We start from the raw sequence: 16,516 nt of genomic DNA, 5'->3' as shown, positions 1-16,516 counted from the left end.
ACTGTAGAAAATCAGCTAAATACATAGTTCTCAACTCAAATAATCCATAATCTGAATGCAGTTTTAGTAAGACTGTCATTCTTCCTTGGGCGTATCAATAGACCAGCATGATCCTATAGAGCTGGGTTTCTGGGCATCTATGAAAGAGCCTTCCTCTCAAACTCATCTTCTATTTTACAAAAATCAACTTAGCTGGACATCAGTTGATATAAAACTCACTAAAGTATAAACTCTTTGAAGGCAGGGATCTTGTCTGCCTTATTCACAACTGATTTCTTAGCACTCATCACTTCACTTGAAAAATATTAACTGGCACACAGACAATGGCATTTTGCCAAATAGTTGTTGACTATTTGCTAAATAAATGAACAGAGAGGGAGTAAAGTGATAAAATAGGTTTTATCAAGATTTTTTGGCTTATATAAAAGAGCCCCAGAAATATTGCTCATCTCGGAGGTATTCTATTCTTCCATGTTTCCTACAAAAAAAAATCAGGAATATTTTCTAATTTCCTACTATCCATTGAGTAACTCTAAATGGGCTGTGAAATCAGGAAATGCTTTTGCAGGGGTATGTGTGAAAGGGTATGCAGTTGCATGATTATTACTTTAAAAGGAAAGAGAAACATAATTCCATGTCTATTAGCACTTTGTTTTAAGCCTTCCTTCCAAAGATCTGGAATTTATAGACATAACACCAAAATGTCTGCCAAACTCTTATAAACAGTTGGTGGGACTATAAATTAGTTCAGCCTCTGAAAGCAGTTTGGAGAGTTCTCAAGGAACTACAAACAGAATTGCCATGTAAACCAACAATCCCATTACTGGGTATATACCCAAAGGAAAATAAATAGTTCTAAAAGATAAAAAGACACCTGCACTGGCATGTTAATCACAGCAATATTCACAATAGCAAAGACATGGAATCAACCTCAGTGCCCATCAGTGATGAATTGGATGAAGAAAATGTGGTACATATACACCATAGAATACTACACAGCCATAAAATATACAATAATACATTTTGCAGCAACCTGGATGCAGCTACAGGTCATTATTCTAAGTCAATGAATACAGAAACAGAAAACCAAATACTGCATAGTCTCACCAGTAAATGGGAGCTAATCACTGGGTAAATGTAGACATAAAGATGGGAACAATAGACACTGGAAACTCCAAAAGGTAGGAGGAAGGAAGGAAACCAAAGAAGGAAAAACTATCAGGAACTCTGTTCACTATTTGCGTGGTGGATTAACTGAAGCCCAAAGCTCAGCATTATTCAATATATCCATGTAACAAACATGCACATGTACCCACTGAGTCTCAAATTTAAAAAGAAAAGTTGACCAAACACATCTATTTATTCTGTAAATATTTAATGTCAAACTACAAAATACTAGAGTATGAGGATATAATCAATTTCTTCATTCATAGAGCTTATGAAGTAATAGTGCAACTGTTATAAGAACACGTACCAGGAGACTTTGTAGCTCAGAGAGCCTTCAAGGAGAAAGGGACCTAAAGAATGTTTAGGATGTAATCAGAAGATAAAGAGAAGCATGGAAGAGATCTTTCCCAGTCAAGTGACCTTCATATCTTAAGACTAAGGTGTGAGAGCATTGCTTAATTAAAACAACGAACAACAATTAATATGGTTGATGCAGACAGTGCATAGAGAAAGTGGCAAGAGATGGGGCTGGAGACTTAAGAACAGACTGGATAATGTAGTACTCTATAAGCCCTATCAAGGTGTCCAGATTTCATCCCAAGGGGTGTGGGAAGCCAGCAAAGAATTTTAAGCACTAAATGATATTGAATTACTTTGTAAGTATAAGAATTACATAGTTAGAACTGTACTTTAGAAAAATCACTCTGGATACAATATGCAGATTAATTTGGGAACATAAGGGGTGACAAAGTTGCAAGCAAGGGACTCTGATTCAAAAATGATAGATTAGATTCAACGCTTAACCTCCTGCTTTAAAAAACTATATAATTCAGCAAAATATATACAGAAACGATTTGCAGGTACCGGGCAACAGACACTACAGATTGGATCATTGAGAGAAGAGAAACAATTGGGGCTATTTCCATATTCAACCCAGACTTCTACCTGGGGCACATGCCTAATCATGGCACAGAGAAGTGGAGTCTGAACAGACAGCAGCAAGTTCACTAGGTACAGAAAACAGAGTTTAGTATTTGGGGATGCTGAGGTGGCTGGAATTTGCAAAGTAAGATCTGAAGAAGATAAATCTGTGCAGAGAATGAGCTCCAGAAATTTAGGGGTACCATTAAGTGTTCAGTCCAATATGAAGCCTCACATGTACAGGATGATTCTGAGACCCGGCAAGGAGAGCTAATGGGAGGTATTACAGAGCTTAGAGTTGCTGGAGTTCTAAAAAACCCTGAAAAGACCTCGCCGGAGTGAAGATACCTTGCAGAACATACCAGGACTTCAATTCAGACCCCGGAAAAGTTACACCTTAAAAATAGCCCTGCAATAGAGGCTACTCTAGGCTAGATTCTCAAATCCTAAAATAAAATTTCAGGACATCAAGTTCACCTGCCAATATATTAATAATGTTCAAGAACAAAACACTATTTTTTCCCTCAACTTTTATTTTAAGTTCTGGGGTACATGTGCAGGATGTGCAGGTTTGTTACATAGGTAAACCTATGCCCTGGTGGTTTGCTTCACAGATCATCCCATCACCTAGGTATTATGCCCAGCATCCATTGGCTAGTCTTCCTGATGCTCTCCTTCTCCCCTAACACTCCCTGACAGGTGCCAGTGTGTGTTGTCCCCCATCATATATCCATATGTTCTCACTGTTCAGCTCCCACTTATAAGTGAGAACATGTGGTGTTTGGTTTTCTGTTCCTTCATTAGTTGCTGAGGATAACAGCTTCCACCTCCATCTATGCCCTTGCAAAGGACACGATCTTGTTCCTTTTTATGGCTGCATAGTATTCCATGGCGTACATGTATCACATTTTCTTTATCCAGTCTATCATTGATGGGCATTTAGGTTGATTCCATGTCTTTGCTATTGTGAGTAGTGCTGCAGTGAACATATGCATGCATATATAACAAAATAATTTATATTCCTTTGGGTATATACCCAGTAATGGGATTGCTGGATTAAATGGTATTTCTGCCTCAAGATCATTGAGGAATCACCACACTGCCTTCCACAATGGTGGGAGTAATTTTTACTCCCACCAACAGTGTAAAATTGTTCCTTTTTCTCTACAACCTCGCCAGCATCTGCTGTTTTTTGACTTTTTAATAATTGCCATTCTGACTGGTGTGAGATGGTATCTCATTGTGGTTTTGATTTGCATTTCTCTAATGCATTTAGCCCATTTACATTTAAGGTTAGTATTGCTATGTGTGAATTTGATCTTGTCACCATGATGCTAGCTGGTTATTTTGCAGACTTGTTTATGTGGTTGGTTCATAGTGTCACTGGTCTGTGTACTTAACTGTGTTTTTGTAGTGGCTGGTAAAAATTTTCCTTTCCATATTTAGTGCTTCCTTCAGGAGCAAGGCAGGCCTGGTGGTGACAAATTCCCTCAGCATTTGCTTGTCTAAAAAGCATCTTATTTCTCCTTTGCTTATGCAGCTCAGTTTGGCCAGATGTGAAATTCTGGGTTGGAAACTCTTTTCTTTAAGAATGTTGAATATTGGCTCCCAATTTCTTCTAGCTTGTGGGGTTTCCACTGAGAGATCTGGTATTAGTCTGATGGACTTCCCTTTGTAGGTGACCTGACCTTTCTCTCTGGCTGCGCTTAATGTTTTTTCTTTCATTTTGACCTTGGAGAATCTGATGATGATGTGCCTGAGGGTGGATCTTCTCATGGAGTATCTTACTAGGGTTCTCCAGATTTCCTGAATTTGAATGTTGGCCTGTCTTGCTAGTTTGGGGAAGTTCTCCTAGATGACATCCTGAAGTATGTTTTCTAATCTGGTTCCATTCTCCTCATCTCTTTCAGGTATTTCAATCAGTCTTAAGTTCAGTCTTCTTACATAATCCCACATTTATCGGAGGTTTTGTTCATTCTTTTTTATTCTTTTTTCTCTATTTTTGTCTGCTTGTCTTATTTCAGAAAGATGCTCTTCAAGCTCTGAGATTCTTTCCTCTACTTGGTCTTTTCTGCTATTAATACTTATAATTACATTACATTGTGAAGTTCTTGTGTTTGTTTTTCAGCTCCATCAGGTCAGTTATGTTCCTCTCTAAACTGGCTATTCTTGTTATCGGCTTATGTATTGTTTTATCATGATTTTTAGCTTCTTTACACTAAGTTACAACATGCTCCTTTAGCTTAGCAAAGTTTGTTATTACCCACCTTCTGAAGCCTACTTCTCTCATTCAGCCATCTCAGCCTCAGCCCAGTTCTGTGTCCTTGCTTGAGATGTGTTGCAGTCATTTGGAGGAGAAGAAGAACCCTGGCTTCTTGAGTTTTCAGCATTTTTGCGTTGATTCATTTTCATCTTTGTGGGCTTATCTACCTTCAATCTTTGAGGTTACTGACCTTTAAATGGGATTTTTGTGGCATCCTTTTTTTTTGTTGCTGTTGTTTTCTGTTTGTTTTTCTTCTAACAGTCAGGCCACTCTTCTGTAGGGCTGCTGCAGTTTGTTGGGGGTCTGCTCCAGACCCTGGTTGCCTTGAGTTTTCCCATACCTGGAGGTATCACCAGTGAAGGCTGCAAGACAGCAAAGATGTCTGCCTGCTCCTTCCTCTGGGATCTCCATCCTAGGGGGCTACTGACCTGTTGCTGGCTCAAATGCTCCTATAGGAGGTGTGTGGAGGCTTCTATTGGGAGGCATTACTGGGTCAGGAGGAATGGGATCAGGGACCTACTTAAAGAAGCAGTCTGGTTGCTTTTGGGAAGAGCAAGTATGCTGGATTGGGGGGATCTCTTCCTCGTCCAGACCACTTGGACTTTCCAGAGCTGGCAGGCTGGAATGGCTGAGTCAACTGAAATGCTGAGACAACAGCTGCCCTTCCCCCTGGGGGGCTCTGTCCCGGGGGAGATCAGAGTGCTGTGCGTATGACTCTGGCTGGAGTTGCTGAAGTTCCCACAGGGAGGCCCCACCCAGTGAGAAGGAATGGATTGGGATCCCACTTAAAGAAGCAGTCTGGGCATGATCTGGCACAGCAGCTGTGCCTTGTTAGTGGGGACTCCTCCCTGTCCGGATGGCCTGCACTCCCTGGAGCCAGCAGGCTAGAACAGCTGAGTTGACCAAAACACAGAGATGCTGTCTGCCCCTTCCCCTGGGAACTTGGTCCCATCACAGGCAGTCTCCAGTCTGTTGCCATTGGCTGGCTGGAATTCCAAGCCAGTGGGTCCTAACTTGTGAGAGCCCTGTAAGTGGGGCAAACAGAATGATGCTGCTTAGCTCTCTGGATTCAGTCCCCTTCCTAGGGATATGCACAGATAGATTTCCTGTCTTGCCAGGATTTCTGAGCTGGAGTATGTTTCTGTGTGTACCTGAGTGGCTATTCTGCTGAGACTCCACACAGCTCTGTGTTTCAGGCCCAGAGCCCTGTGGCATGGGCTCATGAGGGCACTTCCTGATCCACAGGTTGCAAAATGTAGACTCTCCACAATGTAGCATATACAAAGTCCCTCAAATAATAGTTATTAGACACCCAAAGAGCAGCAAACTACAACCCATAAGCAGAAGGAAAAAAGAATTGATAATAACAGACACAGAAATGGCACAGATGTGGAAATTGGTAGAAAAGGCTGTAAAAGAGATTATTTTTAAAGATTTTCAAGGATTTCTAGGAAAGAAAAGACATAATGAGTGAACAGATGAGGCATCTCTCAAGAGAAATGGAAGTTAAAAAGAGACCAAAAGGAAACCTTAGAATTGAGAAATACAGCTATGTACTGCATAACAATGTTTCCACCAATAACAGATCATAAATATGACATTGGTACCATAAGTATATAATATGGTATCTTTACTGTACCTTTTCTATGTTTAGATGTGGTTATATACACAAATACTTACCAATGTGTTACAATTGCCTACAGTATTTAGTACAGTAACATGCTGTACAGGTTTGTAGCCCAGGAACAATAGGCTATACCATATAGCCTAAGCGTGTAGTAGGTTGTATCATCTAGGTTTATGTAAGCACACTCTATGATGTCCACACAATGACTGGATCATTAATGATGCATTTCTCAAAACGTGTTCTTGTCATTAAGTAATGCATGACTGTACAATATTTGAAACCAAAATTTCACTGGATGTGATTAGCAGCACACGTGGCACTGCAGAAAAAAATATATAAGTGGAGTTAAAGAGAGGGCAATAAAAAAATCCAAATTAAAGTAAAAAGACTTCAAAAAATGTAAACAAAACCTTACTGACCTGTGAGAATATATTGGGTGGTCTAACACATGTGCAACTGGAGTCTCAGAGGAAGAAGAAAGAGAGATTAGAGCATAAAAATTATTTGAAGAGCTAATAGCTAATATTTTTCTAAATTTAATGAAACTTTACAAAACCCAAGAAAGATAAACACAGAAGTTACATCTGGGCACATCATAATAAAGCTGCAGAAAACTGAAGAGAATATCTTGAAATCAGCAAGAGAAAAAAGACATATTACATATACAGTCATGCATCACTTAATGACAGGAATACATTCTGAGAAATGTGTCAGAGAGTTTCATTGTTGTATAAACATCACAGAGTGTACTTACATGAACCTAGATGTTACAGCTACTACACACCTAGGCCATATGGTATAGCCGATTGCTCCTGAGCTATAAACCTATATAACATTTTACTATACTGAATACTGTAGAAATTGTAGCACAATGGTAAGTATTTGTGTATCTAAACAGGAAAAGATACAGTAAAAATACAGTATGATAATCTTATTGGACCACCATTGTATATGTGGTCCACTGTTGACTAAAACATTGTTATATGGTGCATGACTGTAATGATGAAAATGACAGCTGACTTCTCACTAGTGACTTCTCACTAGAAATATGCAAGCCATAAGACAATGAAATGACACTTTAAAGCTCTTAAAATTTAAAGATAAGCTGACATTTTATAGTTCTGTCATTTGGAAGTAAAGGAAGAGGTGAGAGGGAGATAAGTGTGGTTATAAAGAAAACAGAGTAGTAAAATGTAAAACAACAATAACACAACGTTCAGGTGAGAGATAAATGGAAGTATAACTCACAAGGTTCTTACATTATACATTAAGTGGTATAATATTAATTCAAGGAACACTATATTAGTTTAAGGATGCATATTTTAATCCCTTGAACAACAAAAAAAGTATAGCTAAAAAGTCAATGGAGAGGATAAAGTGGAATATTAAAATATGCTTGATTAATCCAAAAGGAGACAGAGAAAAGAATAAGGGGAACAGTAACAGAAGGAAAAAATAAAAAACAAATAGCAAGACGGTACACTCAAAACTATGCAAAAGGACAAGTAGACTAAAAACTCCAAGAAAAAGACAAGGATTGATAGGTTTGATAATAATTTTTAACAAGGGCCATTGTTTCACCTTCTTTAAATGTTTGGAGTTGATACTGAATATATTTGGAATTATTTATTTTAATACTGATGTGCAGAGTAAATGGTAACTCCTTCATTTCAAATGTTAAATAATCAGCAAACAAATAATTTAACATGTCTTTTAAGGGATAAATATGCATAAACAATGTCAGATAGTTCACACCTAGGTTTTCACCTAAAAAAATTAAAAAGTTTGGACAAACATAAGGATAGAAGTCTCCTATTCCAGAACCTGGCAAAATCAGTTTTCTTTGACCAGAGAAGACAGTTTCTTAGAAATCCAGTTCATTGCCACTCAAATCTCTAATCCCAGGACTGGTTTGGGTAGTTTCTTCTGGTAATGTGCATTAATACCACCAATTTTTTTCCCCTGTGACCACTCTTTACAGAGATTCGAAGTCACTAAATCGTGCCAGACCTGACCTTTTATGACTTGGGAGGGCAAATATATTGTTAAAGAAGTGCTGAACCATGTTTTTTGCACACTCCCTTTCAAGCCACAACACACAAAAACTGAGGATAGATCTTTGACTTTGATTTCTAATTGAATAGGTTTAATGACCAGGGAGCTTCCCTCTATTGGGAGTAATTGAAAAAGTTCCATTTCAAGTTTAAGGAATTTCCACATGTGTTAAAATTTGCACTCATCCTTACAGCACGTAGACTTGTGAGTACAGAATAATGCCAATAAAGATGGGAAGATATGAATCATATACATTATGCCACTTCATGAAATATGTTCAGGACAGGCACTCAGAACTCAAGGTCACGAACCATTTTGGAAAATATGATTGTTGGAATGAGAATTGGAAAGTCCTGCAAAGACAGGATGTCAGGACAACTTTTATGGTAGGTACCAAGGCTGGAATCCCCAGAATCTTTGCTGGACAATGGTGGATATCTCTGATGCTGAGCACCTATCCTCTGGAGTTGGAAGAGAAGTTTTCAATTTCAGAAGCCTTTCTGGTAGTCCGCTCTGAGTTTTTGCCTACCAAGATGATACAGAGAACCCTACATATAGGTTTTCAGTTACCACTATGGCAAAAGAAACATGGGGTTGCCTTGAGGAATTGAGGTTTCTTTGCCCTAGAAATCATGAGATCATTGACGAAAAGTTTTTTGAGGGATTCCAAAGAGTGAGTTCAATAAACTTCCACAGGTGGAATAACAGAGAGAATCTACTCATTGGATACTTTTCCGTTTCTCCAGATCTGATCAAGACTTGATTTGTGACCCTTTGGAAAAGCTATAATATCTCTGACACTCAAGAAGCCTGATTTACAGGTGTAGTCATCATCCCTGCCCCAAGCTGCAGAAACAAATGTTTTTCTGAAGAGATTGGAAGCTACTGTGTTCATTGTGCATCTGCGTAGGTTTCTGTAACAGAGAATGCAGGAGGTTTCCCAGGAAGACATATTCTACATCCTCTCGCTGAAAGGATAATTATATTATTTAGGATGTTGTTGATCAATCAGTGATCTATGACAGAAGCAGCTAAGAGTGATGTGCAATCACTATATTGATGAAAAATCCATAGAGGCAGAGTGGTTTAGAAAATACCATGAGGCTTTTTTTCCATTTTTGCCACAGTTGTTGATTTGTTGTGAAATTTGGAGCAAATCTAACTTTCTCTCTTTAGAATATGTCATTATCAAAGACAGAAATCTTAACATAATAACAAAGTTCAATACAGGACAGTTGATTTTCCAGCCATTTAATTTTGCTTCTCTATCTTCAGCATCTAGATCAGTGACTAATACAAATATTTGTTAAATTAATAATAATTTAAGACTTCAAGCAGAAATACTAAGAGAATGAATGTTGCAGTAGCTCAAACCAGATTTGATGTTGCTTTAGGCTGGGTCAAGACAATGAGGATGAAGACAAAAGGAGTGATTTAAGAAGTATTTAGAAGGTAGACTTTACTGAATTTGTCTGACATTATGTTTTAGAAAAGGGCAAGGGAGTTGTCCAGGATGAATCTCAGCATCTGGTTTGGACAGTTTAATGTATGTTGGTGCTGTTCATTGAGACAGGGGAACCAGGAGGAAAAGTAAGTTTGGAGCAGGTTTTAGGAAAAGAAATGTGGATTTTGTTTTATATATTTTGTGTCCAAAATATCTATAGTATAGCTAAGTGAATACATCTAGTAGGCAGATGGATATACAGGACTGAAGTTCAGTAAATAGATATGAATATCAGATATGTCTAAATTCTAACAGCAGACACAATTAAGACTCAGTCAGGAAACTTCATTACCTGTGCTTAACACATTGTATTTTATTTTAATGCTTATGATAGTCCATTTTCATGAGAAGTAATTATTCCATATTTCTATCTCTACTGTCACCTACATTTAAGCCTGTAGCTCCAGAGTTTTAAAAAAAACTCAAGTAAGCATTCTGAATAAATAAAGGGAATTATATTCCTATCCCACTGGGCCAATCTGTGTTCAAGAAACTGAGGTACAATGATGACTCGAGCCCAGATCACATCCCTCTATCTAAGACTATGGAGAGGAGCAGGGCAGATGGGGCCAGTTCTGTGACTGATGGATTCTCATTAGAACCCTATGGTACAGTGGGAAGGATAAATTCACCAAAAGTATATTCCTACTAGAAGACGTTGGTATTGAATAGACAAAGCAAGACAAATGTTGGGATTCACTCAGGATGGTGGTGGAAATATTAAAGGGAAATATTAGGGAAAGTTATAGGGAATAGTCACAAACCTTTTGGAAAGCCAGAAGGTTACGTAGCTTGTAATAATTGAACAGGCTGAAGGCAGCTGGTTCTTACCTTGGAACATTAGGTCATCGGGTAAATACTAGGGACAATAGAAGCTTCCCCAGTTGTCTGTTTACCCTACCTCCATTAACTAACCTTTGACCTAGATGGCCTTCTTGGGGGAGGCCAACTAGGGATATTGCCCCCTAATGGTATTTACCTTAGACCTCGGTACCTGAGCTTTAATCATTCCTAGAACTCTCTTAACCATGTAAATTATCCACAAGTGTGTTTACTCAAAGCTTCTGTTGTTTATCAAATAAATGCCTGGAGTGTGAGCTGCTCAGGGCCAGCCGCAGTGACAAACCTCTCTTGGTGTGCAGGCAGTCGGACACTCGGCTGTACTGGCAAAACAGAATATCTGTGTGTCAACGTACGTTTTATTCATCCGTCGTTTAGGTCAGGGTCTGCGGGCAGACCCCCACAGCTAATGCCCTCTTATGAGGAGCAATACCTCAGACAAACACACTCCATAGCCTAACCTAAAGTGTTAATTGTACTGGAAATGTTGTTTTCACTAAGATTCTACTGTGTGCTATTTGAAATTGAGCTCCTGAGTTAAAAATCTCAATTGACTTAATTGCACATCGTATACAGAGTGATATTTGGGAAGATGGGATTTGGAGAAGGTAAAGGAAAACTGATAAACCTTGTACTATTTATTTGCTCATATGTCACTCTAATGTTCTCTGTTAGATCCTGGCAAAGCTCTGTGACATTTTGCATACTGATTCTCTGGCAGAAGTTTTACAGTGGCTACTTCATGCAAGTTCAAAAGGTGCGATTAAAATATACATTTTAAAACAGTGAGCTCAATTTATTGTCAGAAACTGGAAATATGCCAATATCTGAAGTTTTGTACGTTGAGTTTGCAAAGATAATGTTGCAGTACTATTTCTGCAATGTTTCAGTATAAGGTAATTGCTGTTCTGCATATCCAGCTGCATGCATGTGGGTCATTCAATGAACCCAAAATTCAGTATGCCTTAAATTGAACTCATTTGGGTGACATGAAACACTTGTGTCCAAGGGAGGTATTATTCTCAGCTAGAGTTGGTTTGTGCTCCTCTAGAGTCCACACACCCAGGGGCCTTCCTGAGCACATCCTCTGACCTGTTGTTAACTCCGAACACAAAGCTTATTTCTTTCCTTTGGTAAGCAGAACAGTAGAACAGCTACCCAACCTGCAACAGCTCTTACAGTTGCCCAACAAAACCATCAACTCAGTCATCTCCTAACCTCTTTTGGGCCCTTCCTGTCCTGTTTCATGAAAACACATGCCATTCCCAATCGAGACACTGATAAGTGGCAGAGAGCAGCTATCTTCAAATGTAGCTGGTCATCCTACTGACTGAGGCAAAATCTCTGCAGTGGGACTTGAGAATTTGCATTTCTGACAAGTTCCCAGGTGTTGCTGATAATGCTGTTCTCAGGACTACTCTTTGAGAATTACTGCACTGATCAATGCTAGGAAGTACCAATGTGTGAGGAACAGTCTAATGTTTTAAAGTAGGAAGCATTTTGGAAATATTACCTTGCCCCAGGAATTCAATACTACTTTTTAGGCAATTGAAAAGTGCTTAGAGGCAATGGGTCTTTAGTTATCTTCCAATTATTTTTTCTTTTTAAGAATGTAACATTTAATAAACTATACAAGTAATAAATCCTTATTGTTGGGAGAAAGAACAGATGAACCAGAAAGAAAAAAAGAGACGAGACAGAACAGAAATAATCAATAAAATTACCACAGACATCATTTAAGTGAATACTTTGGTGTATATCTTCCTAGATGTGCTTGTAACTATTTATTACCTATTAGTCTATATTTTAACGGAATCATATTGTACTTCTTATTTTTGTATAGGTATCCTAATATCTTTGGTGGCAGCCTGTAAGACTGGCTACTGTACTCAATATTTTAAAACTATTCCACCGCTATTCAGGGACAAGTGCCTCAGTGAGTTAACTACTCTGGGCACTCTACAGTATCACAGGTCAACAGAAATCATGTTAAAATGAACCAACTTTTCTGCAGAAGTCTTTACTCCCACATAGGTAACTATCCAGAAAATAGATGACCAGTCTTTCATACTCAGGAGCTGGATAATCCTGTGTTTCTAGCCAGAATGACACTTGCAACCTTCACTCCTCCCATCCTTTTTTATCTCTTAAAACAGAAAAAGAGTGGGTCTCAGCTTTGATTCATTCTGAGCTTGCTGAGATAAACCTGTTGACTCATCACAGAAGAAACACCTCAATGGAACCAGCACCAGAGACTGGGAAACCACCCACAGTTAAATCACCACCCACAGTTAAATTGCCCCAAAATGCACTTGCAAAATCAAAAGTGCTGACCAGAGATACAGAAGGGCATCAACCAACCAGGTAATTAGATGTAATGGCCTCCTAGAAGGAGGGCCTATGATATATGAAGACTTTGAATTATCTTGTTATTTACCTTTCAAAATGTTAAACAGGAGGTTCTAAAGCTCCACTTTATTTAGTAAATGACTGCAATATATATTTGCTTTCATTTTCATATATGTAATATAAGAATTGTTCTCAATTCTATTGTTTAGAACATTTTGGCAGAAACTATGTCTTTCTTATCTGGTAACCTTTCTTTTTAAGAAAAATTATTTTTCCACTAAGGGAAAAGCAAGAATGGCTACCTAGAAATCTAAGATAATAAAGGTTTTTATAGTTTAACTAAAAATAGATGCAATTAAGGATATCAAAATTGTATTGTTACAGTTAGTGTATATTTTGTTAAATGTGTATCACACAGGTTTCACTTTTTTGTGTAGAACAATGCAAGATTAAAATAAATTGCTTCACTTAATTTTCTCTGATTTACTCCTGGGGCCTCCTAGAAAGAAAAATAACTACTAAAATAATTGAAATTACTGCAGGAGAAATTTTTCTTAAATGCTGTAACTTCAATAACAGAAGAAAAATATATATTTATGTAGAATCATGGTGAAAGAATGTGTGGTAGGATATTATTTAAGCTTGGAGAGAAAATCTTGTTGCTTTACAATTAAAAGTTGAGTGAAGCTTAAAGTTAGAGGAAAAACACATTTTTGGAAATACAAATATGTCAATTTAAAAAGCATTAAGACAAAAAACTTGTATTACTAATTGTCGCTATCTCAAAGTTTCCATAAAATCTGAAACTGGAAGATAGTAAGAGTTAATCTCTACCTTAATGACTAATATATGATACAATAGTTAGATATTTACTCAAAGTAAGAAGAAGTTTTCATTGGGAAGTAAATTTAGCACTGTATGCGTTTAAAAAAACACACAAAGAATTGGGGTAGCATATTTAAGATACATACACACTGAACTTATTGACGACGGTGTAGTCTATAGAAAATACTTTTTCGTATCTGTGAAACTCACTTTTTTCTTTCTCCAACTGATCTAGAGTGTCAAGTCAAGGATCTGCAGAAAACAAGGAAGTACCAAAAGGTTAAGTACAGTTTTTGGTAGCTACTGAGTTGGTATAAAGAAACCAGTAAGTACTAATGACCTAGGGAACAGATTTTAAGGATCAGTGCTTTTAAAAAAACAGAAAAATACAATAGTAGTTTCCAGATCAACTCTTGCGAGAGTATCTGCTGACTTTCTCATAAAGATAAATTTACCTTTGTTTTGAAAGGCAAAGTGCCTGATCAGGGACAGACATTCTTGGAGAAGCAAGTCAGCAGATAAATTTACCTTTGTTTTGAAAGGCAAAGTGCCTGATCAGGGACAGACATTCTTGGAGAAGCAAGTCAGCAGGACAACAGGAACTATAGGTTTGGTTATAGCAAGGCAGTGAAAAGGGAAACCCTGCATTGACCTAACAAAAGGATAATGATCTCAGAGTTTTGGTTCTTCAGAGCTTAATGGAGCTAAATAATTTCACTGGAAACAAAATCAACCAGAGAGAAGGGCAAAATGGCAATCAGCCACAAGCAGGTGACCTACGAGACAGCAAAAACACAATAGAAAAGAGCAGTTTTGTGTCCCACCAGAAGCCCAGCTCCAGTCTATAGGGGCACCAGGGAGAATCAAGAATTGTGGAAAGTCCTACCTTGGTCCAAAATAGCCCAAACAAAGTATCCTTGTAGGTTTGGCAGTTTCTAGGTTTAAAACAAGCAGAGCACTCATGACTACAGAGCAACAACTATGAAGCGTATCTACAAGCTTTATACAAAAATCTGTCTTGTCATTTCCTCAAGTTCCCTTTACACCAGGAATGATATATAGTCAATTAGAGCTCACTGGGGTCACCCTAGACCCCAGCAAGTTCCACTGTGATTAACCAAACCCAAAAGAGGCACTATCTGCTAACAGCCAATAGTAAGTATAATTTAAAAATTACAAAGTACTCCCCTACTTAGACCCCAAGAACAGCCTATTGTTTCTGGCCTCTCCTACCAAACTCCTCATCCTGGGACTATAACATCATGACAGTGATGGTTTCTATTATTCAACTTGATGTCTTACCTGTAACGCCCACACATATTTTATCATTTAGATATTTGGAACTTTTTTGTATAAGAATTCCCCAGTCATGCCCCTTTCTCTCCATTGTTGATATTCAGCATCTCCTTACATCCCTATTCCTGCTTGGGTGCAACTATGTAAGTCTTATGAGCACAATTAACTTGTTTTAGCCTGCTTTTCTCTTCTTTTGTTGCATCTATCAGGACCATAGATCTTCCTTCTTTCTCTCATTGTCCCATTCTCACCCATCACTCTTACCCATAACCAACTCTATATCATTGCAATCAAAATCATGTTTACTTTTGAGAGTGAAGGAGCATATCCTGCATGTTACAGAACAAATAACTCATTAAAGATGAGCAAGTGGTTAAAAATAAAAAAAAAGAAAAGAAAAGGAATATGTTATTTTATGAGTTTTGGGTGTATCTGATTCACCTAAACTTCACATAGTTTTTTGTAGATAATATACTACTAAAACATGGAGAAGCTGTATTCAGTGTCTCGATTATGGTCTTATTTAGATTTTTTCTCTATTTCAGAGGCTGAGCACAAGCCTCCATCATTTATAAGAAGAAATAATATGAAAATACCTGTTGCAGAATATTTCAGCAAACCAAAGTCTCCTCCCAGGCCTAACACTCAGGAAAGTAGATCAGTAAAACCAGTGTCAGCAAGGAGTATACAAGAATACAACCTCTGTCCCCAAAGAGCATGTTATCCTTCAACATACCGAAGGTAGAAGTTCTAGACTGGGTGAATTCTTTCATGAATACGAGCTTACCATTTACATCATCGAATTATTTTTCAAATGTATATTTTTGGTATTGAGGAATCAAGTGGTCCTCTTTATGGTAGCACATGTAAATCTAAAAATACCTGTATGTAATGCTACAAATAAATATTACTGGAAATGATGTTTCCATTTGTAGTTAATCCTATGTGTAAAAGAAATATGTTTATTTATATACTATGTTTCCAGTCTTGCACTATTAGTACATGAGCATACAGCCCTGATACTAGAAAAATCATCCATAATCAGAATTAGGCAGTTACAGTTTGACATCTACCCCAAACTCTGTTAGGGGGAACAAAACACAAAAAACAAAAAACAAAACACCACCATCACCACAAAAACAAACAAACAAAAAAACAAACAAAAACCCAACAACAGAATTTTAACATGTGAGATGATTTTTATCATCTGGTGTCTCATTGTTGTTGAACTATTATGAAAAAATGCTCCCCTCTCCTCCAAAAAGAACACATACACAAATTGTTTCTAACTCATGAGCTAGAAAGAAACTAGTTTTCAGTCAGTACTAATGGTGGATATTAACATTTCATATTGAATTTTTTGTATTTTTAAAAGAAACCACTCTTGGGCCACAGATATGATTCTTTGAGCATGTTGCTGCAGTCTATCTACCAATAAGTCAATCCTTTATTTAGAATGTTCACACTGATGTTCATCAGAGATACTGTAAATTCAGTGTGTGGTATGTGTATGTGCATGCATGTCTATGTATACATTAAATTTTAATGATAACATACTATGTGTCAGGAATCATTCTAAACACTTTAGATATAATAACTTAATTTTCACAAAAACTATTTGAGGTAACTACTCTTACTTTTCTCATTATTTAAAATAAGAAAGCTGAGG

General features: G+C 37.6%; 1 protein-coding gene across 2 annotated transcripts in view; it reads left to right on the top strand.

The window, feature by feature from the left end:
- Window positions 1-15,767, top strand: part of C3H4orf17 (chromosome 3 C4orf17 homolog) — a 34,840-nt gene extending 19,073 nt beyond the window's left edge. For both annotated transcript variants that reach the window (XM_011749236.2, XM_011749237.2), the window contains 4 exons: window positions 11,053-11,134; window positions 12,534-12,741; window positions 13,787-13,830; window positions 15,393-15,767. In XM_011749236.2, the coding sequence (XP_011747538.1) occupies window positions 11,053-11,134; window positions 12,534-12,741; window positions 13,787-13,830; window positions 15,393-15,592 (534 nt within the window). In that variant the 3' untranslated portion in view covers window positions 15,593-15,767. The remainder of the gene's footprint in view (window positions 1-11,052; window positions 11,135-12,533; window positions 12,742-13,786; window positions 13,831-15,392) is intronic.
- Window positions 15,768-16,516: the final 749 nt, after the last annotated feature.

Source organism: Macaca nemestrina, chromosome 3, assembly GCF_043159975.1.
Source record: "Macaca nemestrina isolate mMacNem1 chromosome 3, mMacNem.hap1, whole genome shotgun sequence".
NCBI lineage: Eukaryota > Metazoa > Chordata > Mammalia > Primates > Cercopithecidae > Macaca > Macaca nemestrina.
This window is presented reverse-complemented; position numbering and strand designations above follow the sequence as displayed.